The sequence below is a fragment of the Diadema setosum genome, chromosome 6 (assembly GCF_964275005.1).
Source record: "Diadema setosum chromosome 6, eeDiaSeto1, whole genome shotgun sequence".
Lineage (NCBI taxonomy): Eukaryota > Metazoa > Echinodermata > Echinoidea > Diadematoida > Diadematidae > Diadema > Diadema setosum.
The window spans coordinates 7178680-7185683 of NC_092690.1; the positions used below are offsets into that span (position 1 = coordinate 7178680).

Below are 7004 nucleotides of genomic sequence, written 5' to 3' on the forward strand. Positions count from 1 at the left end.
GCGCAATAGGTATACCTAATGAAAAACCAATACGCACATTTTAATTATACCAACATCATTGAATTTTTGAGTGCAATAGATATACCTAAAATATAATTTCTGAGTTGCTCATGCAGGACAATAGGTATCTATCATATCATAATCATGTACAACTGGGCCAATGTTACTGATCTTCTCTGTAGGGTACACAAAACTTCAGTTGAAGTTATAAGAAATGTATATAGGAGATGACTACTCACTCGAAATTAAAGGGAGCGCCTCCGGTTTGGCGCCATTTTCCGGCATAGAATCTCAACTTGGTACCTTTGCTGTACATTTCTTGGACTTGTTTCTTCCATTTCTGTTTTTCTTCCAGGTCAGTCTGCGTCAAGTCGTCGATCATGAAATATCGCTCGTCCTTTAGGATTTCCCTGGCACGACGGATGACATCTACTTTTTCTCTGTATGAGAGAAACTTTATCAAGATGTGCCTGGGACGACCTTCCACCTTGCGACCATCACGATGAGCTCGCTCCACCTTTGTGGTCATCTTGAATTTGGACCGCAGGATGTCTTCGACGATGTGGGCGCAGTCTTCCCTCTGGTCATTTGGTGTTTCAGGGATTCCCACGATGCGGATGTTATTCCTCCTAGATATTCTTTCGGTTTTGTTTGTTTCCGCTTTGTTCTTCAATACTTCGGAGCGGAGTTCGGCTATTTCTTTTTCCATTCTTTTCATTCTACCTTCCATTTCCTTTTGTTTGACTTCGAGATCATCGACCCGTTTGCTCTCAAATTGGATAGAAGCTTCAATGTTGGCCTCAAGATCGCTCAACTTCCCAAGGAACTTGTCGACAGCGTCTTGGATCATTTTATTGAATCCGCTGGTAGCTTCCTTGAAATATGCGTCCAAGCTTCCAGCGGTTTGCACATTGGGAGGTGCAGAGGCCAGTGCTTCCTTATCGGCGGGCATAGTGGTGCCTCGATCTGGGTGCGTTGGGTTGGTTACCGTCGTGGATGCGACAGCCATATTTGTGACGTCATCAGGCACCAGTTCAACAGATTCCGCATCGCTGGCTGTTTGGCCTTCCAACGACTCTCGCTGGGAAGCGGCCGGAGTCATGGGCGCAGGGTTAGTGACCTTCGGGTTCGGACTTGACGGGCTGTTTGCACGTACCTGGGTTGCGGGTTTTCTCACAGAAGGACCATAGTTTTTTGCCTTTGTAGCGGCTAACCGTTGCGGCCGAGCAGATTTTTGTTGGTCCATCCTCAGGCGATGTTTCTAACTTTGTCGTTTTGTTAGAATGTGAGACCCGAAAAAATGAAGTAGACGTCCCAATTTGGTGAAATTTTGTTACTTTTGCGAGACAAACGAAATTGCCGCGTGCGTCTCAGTCCATAGCGCCCTCTATAAAAAAAAAAAAAAAGTTTGTAGAGTGTACAGACTTGTTTTGAAGCCAAGGAACAATCTGCCCTGCATCTACACAAAGATGCCTTAGCCGGATATGTCCGGGCCGCAGAGAAATTCCTTTAGAGTTTTGCATGTAGTTGTTTCATAAAATGTCGATGTATACTAAGGGTATCAACATTTGCGTCACCACTTGCCACCCATTTAAGGTCTTACACTGTGATAAATGATCGCCTTCATCTCATGCTAGTATTTAATTTGCATAGGATCCAAGTTTCACATCAGGGTTTGTTGTCTGTGTTCACCTCATCCCTCACTCTAACTCTCTATTTCATTTCTTTACACTGAGAGACCAAAATGTGTATCTATATCTCATATTTCCACTCAGTTCTTATTCTTTGGATTTTTTTTTCACTTTTTCTTTTTCTTTTTCTTTTCTTTTATTTCGTTTTCCCTTTGTACCTTGATATTTTAGCTTTCATAAGTTTCGTCATTATTACTTTGTGTCCTATCTCCATTGATTGCATAGTAAATTTACACCGGTATTTTTTTCATGGAACCTGCGTTTACAAGCTTTGCTTTTGCGGTTCCATCGTATTTCACAAGTTATAGAGAATTGTCTTATGTACATTATGTATGCTGACACACTTTCTCTTCATGACCCGACTTATAGATATTGTGTATTTTGCTTGGTTTGTATTCTGTTTTTTTTTTTGTTTTTTTTTTTGGGGGGGGGATGTATTTCGATGTCAAGTGAAATATGAAAATAAACGTGCTGGAACTGTTCACTGTGTCTCGAGTGCAAGACCAGTGCAGTTTCAGTTATTCAATTCAATTCAAAAATGTTAATACACCTATGCATTGGGAACAGGAATTTGTGAAGTTCCCACGCTCTTATGTTGCAAAAGGTTCTAAAATGAATTAATGTTCTGCAGTACTGATCTGCTCTTAACTCCTGTTCGTGGTTAACCTTTAATTTTCTTGTCAATGGCGAACACATTGTATGTACACTGTACATGTCGTTTTACTCTTGATCTCGATGTGTTTACAAAGTAGCATCTCTTCCGTTTAATGTTTTACCTCGAATGAGGATACTGTCTGTTCTTTTCCTCCTTCTCTTACTTTTTCATTATCTTTTCTTCTACATTGTTTCATTATTCCTACAAAATTTTAATTGTTTAAGTGACCAATGTCTTCATTCTGATTTTTAATGTGCATGCTATAGTGTAACTGTATTGTTAGGTAGAGGTAAGCGCTATTTGTTGATAGACGGACGTAGAGTGAAAATGCAAACATTGTAATTTTGATTGTTATTTCTGTTACATGCTGTTTCTTCGTGCCATTGATTTTTGTACATGTACATAATCATACATCTCTGTCAGTTTTAATATTTGTTGAGTATTTTGTGATGGGTTTACTATTTTGGAGTTTTGGAGTTTTGCCGTTTTGTGTTGTTCATTCCTTTTGCGCAAGTTGTGCAAGTTGCGGAAATACAGCTGTAAATGAAAAAAAAAAGAAAAAGAAAATTATTTGAACAACTTGATTGTTTCATGTCTGTCAACATGCATGTGATAAACAGGGAAAGTGAGAAACGTAAAGATTTCTTTAATTTGACATATAGCATATCATACTGACATAATTGAAGACCTGAATATAAGAACGACCCAAGTCCAATTTTTGGCCAAATTCAGTTTGACATGGGAAATTGTAGCTTATGCATGGAGTCATCTTGTGTATAAATGATAAATCCTAATTACCCCCGGAAGTGCCTGAAATGAATGAATTAATTCTTATATGAATGTAAAAATGAAGGACTTGGGTCATTCTTACATTAATATTATATTTTCTGCCAACGAGTTACCGGATGTTTTTACTCGCATGTTCAGGAAAAACTATTTGATTCATAATTATCCTACCCGCCAAAGTGTCGCATTTCACCTTCCACGTACTCGAACAATTTTCGCTAAAAAACGATAAAGTATACGGGCCCTAGATACTGGAATGACCTCTCCCCCGAAATAACAAGCTGCTCGTCTTTATATTCCTTTAAACGTAAATTAAAAGAGTTTTTATTGAGTGCATATTTTGCAGACACTGAACAGTCGTAATGTCTTATGTAATACTGTGGTATGTTATTGTCCAATCAAACATTTTGTCAACACGTTGCAGATTCCATTTAGGGTCTTGCCATCAGGCTCTCTGAATTCATCATTAGCAATTCCACATTCTACTTCGTTTCCCTCTCTTCCTCTTTCCCTCTACCCCTCTCTAACCTTCTATGCAGAGCTTGACGGCAGGCACCAAATGGCTTAATAGCTGTACATGTTATTTTTTGTGTCTTACTGATCATATCCTGGTGAAAGTTTTAATGCAACAATAGTTTATAGTATATATACCAAAGTAGGCTGTATAATAATGATGGCTCGGTCACAGTAAGTTCATATTAATGTATAGTTTTTTTTTTCTTCTTCTTCTTTTTCTTCTTCTTTTTTATTACATAAAATTTGGCAACCTTACATCATCATTCTGGTCTTATCTTCTATCCGTTCTCCGTTTCTTTTTCACAAACACTGATTACTCGGGGCTTACAGCCAAACAAGCTAGCTTTCATGTAGGTCCCGTCATACTTCTCTTTGATCAACCCCATTTCGATTTCGATTTTGACCAGTTATCATTACATGTAATTACTGTGTTATCACCATGTATATTGTTTGTTTTCTGCACATTGTTCACAAGGTAAAAGAACTTGTCTGGTTTCTGTTGTAATGTTCATAAATGAGAAGTATGAAAATAAAATGAATTGAATTGAATTGAATTGAAATTGACTTGTCTTTCAGATGTTAAGGAGTGTGTTGAAAGGAGCCCTTAGAATCGTATTTTGTGTTATTTCATATCCAACAAGAACACACCTGCAATAAAACATCTAAAATCAGTACAACAATAATTAAGGAAAATACTGTGAACAAAAACTTTACAACAAAAGGATCATGTTGAAGTCGCTGAGGGCGAGCCAAGCATGGCCCAGAAAAATGCTATTTTCAGGCCTTTTCTTTGATCATTTAGCTTCGAAATTTCGGCAGATGATAGAAGATACATTAGGCTACAAAATTATGTAAAAACAGAAATCCGAACGTTCTGACAGATTTTGGTGATCTGACTTCAAACTCGATTTTCTCGGCTCACCCGTCAGCGACTTTAGGATCCTTTTGTTGTAGCGGGTCACAAATGTTGTGACTCTTATGAAAAACACAAAATCATAATTGTTGGAAATGTAAGGAAAGTATGCTAAAAAGCAGAGCATGTAGTTTGCAGTCTCTTCATTGACAATAACAAATTGCTGAACGAGGAAAACTAAACCAATTGCCTTTAAAAAAAAAAGAAAGGCAAAAAGAGATACACAAGAACATACTAGGTGTTACCCAAAAAAAAATCCTACTTTTGAGCCTTAGATAATTCGAAAACTATATATGAGATAACACTCTCATTGATATGAGTAATAGCTGAATAGTGTATAATTTCCTGGGAGGTTATTTGAATATGAAAGCATTAGTCAGTTTCATTTAAAATCCATGATTGAGTTTAAAGTTAAGTTCCAGATTTTGGTCAAATTTTAACCCTCTGTACAAAATTGAACTTTTACACAGGTACCAATGATGTGTATTTGAGTGTGTGCGTACAATGACCCTGTAAAATAGACATGAATACCACAAATACCACCTTTTCAGAGCTCTTCATGATGGATTGCCCTGGGCACTGCATCTAGTCTGAATTCATGTAAGGGGGTTTCACAACGGGCTTTGCGTACAGTTGCGTAGAGTTGCGTAGCGACTACGCCGAAATTACCTGCGTACCCATGAAAAATAATCATGATGATACGCGCAGGACTGGCGTAGTCCCGACGTAGAGTTACGTATGGTTGCGTAGGACGCACGTATTCACGTAGCGTATTTTGCGTATAACGGGCGTAAAGTTGCGTACATATACGTAGGTCGGGCGTACAGACGCGTAGAGTTGCTTGTAGTTGCGTACCGTCGATTTATTAACAAATTGATGAAACTTCGGAGCTACTTCAGCACATAGATTTCTGCTTTTCAGTTCACTCTTGCCTGCTGTTCGAACACGTAGCAAAATATAATGTGGGAGGTTAAATCCTTGGCTACTATCTTTGATTCCTAAGCATTTTGGACGTCCTAGAGATTCGCATCGCAGAATGCGAACGTTTTCAAGAACGGCAAAAGAGAAGAACACGAGCTGTTGCAAAAATGAGAAGGAGAGTGTGGGTCAAACTTTGGATTCGGCGTCGACCAATACATCGGCAATATGAACAACTGATGGAAGAACTGCATGCCGAAGATTTTTGTTCATTAAAATGATCAATCTTATGCGGATGGCGCCATATTCCATATTCAATTAATTCCTTACACGAATTGCACTGAGAATTACAAAACAAGATGCCAACTTCTGGAATCTTTGGAACCTAAAACTTGCTGTAGGTTCCTAACTTTGAGGTTTCTGGCCACTAACAATACCTACAGGACCCTGCAATGTGAATTTCGACTTGCTCATAAACATGTTGTCATCAAGAAACCTGCAAAGACCTGAGGTTTGTTTTGTAACTTCAAATGTTTCTTCTCGATTAACTTGCTGGCAATTGTAGACGATAACTACAGATTCATGTACGTGGAGATTGGACAGACTGACTCTGACTCTGATGCTGGGGTGTTCAACCAGAGCCCTTTCAAGACAGCCATTAAGACCGAGAAGCTGAACCTCCCTGCAGCAGACCCTTTGCCCCATGATGACCATAATTATGCAGCCACTTGACTTCTTCCTCGTGGAATATGACGCTCTTGCGCTGAGGGCTTTGCTGATAAAGCCGCTGTCATTTTGTGACATCACTCACCAGCAGCGAGTCTACAACTATAGGCTTTCACGAGCCAGACGGGTTGCAGAAAATGCGTTTGGGTCAACTAGTGCTGGCGAATTTTCTGCATCTTGATCACCAGAGGCATGTATAAAGAGCAAGAGAACTCTTGTTTCTACCACACCTTTTGTTCTTTCTTTTCGGCATTTTACAATTATTAGGCCTACAGAAGAAAGAGTTAAGTCTCGAAGAGCACAGGTAAGTAGGCTATACATTCGCCAGCAATTCAGAGCCAATGAGATAGAATGACATCAAGCAGTTTTCCAACATGGGTCAGGCATTTGAATGCCAAATCTGCACCTATAGTAATAGGCTACGCAACTGTCAGCAACACTACGCAAATGTATGCCAGGTCTACGCAAGTCTAGGCAAATGTACGCCAGGTCAACGCAAGTCTACACAAATGTCTACGTAACGGTACACAACACTACGCCATGTCATACGCGAGCACCAAAAGTGCTCTGGTGTGAATGGGATTCGGTGGCGTACTGTTGCGTATAGGTGGCGCACAGTTGCGTAGTATTGCGTAGACTTGCGTAAAACCTGCGTTTCAGAGCTCTACGCGGAGGGTACGCGAAAAAATTAAACATGTTTAATTTTTTGCGTACATCTCGCGTACTTATTTTGCGTCCCTCGGCGTACTCTTACGTGGAGTTGCGTTCTCGCAGCGTATAGTTGCGTAGTGTTACGTAG

General features: G+C 39.6%; 1 protein-coding gene across 1 annotated transcript; it reads right to left on the reverse strand.

Moving 5' to 3' along the window:
• Nucleotides 1–235: 235 nt before the first annotated feature.
• Nucleotides 236–1272, reverse strand: LOC140229397 (uncharacterized). Its single transcript, XM_072309652.1, has one exon. It carries the CDS (start codon nucleotides 1244–1246, stop codon nucleotides 236–238), a length of 1011 nt encoding a protein of 336 aa, XP_072165753.1. The 5' UTR covers nucleotides 1247–1272.
• Nucleotides 1273–7004: the final 5732 nt, after the last annotated feature.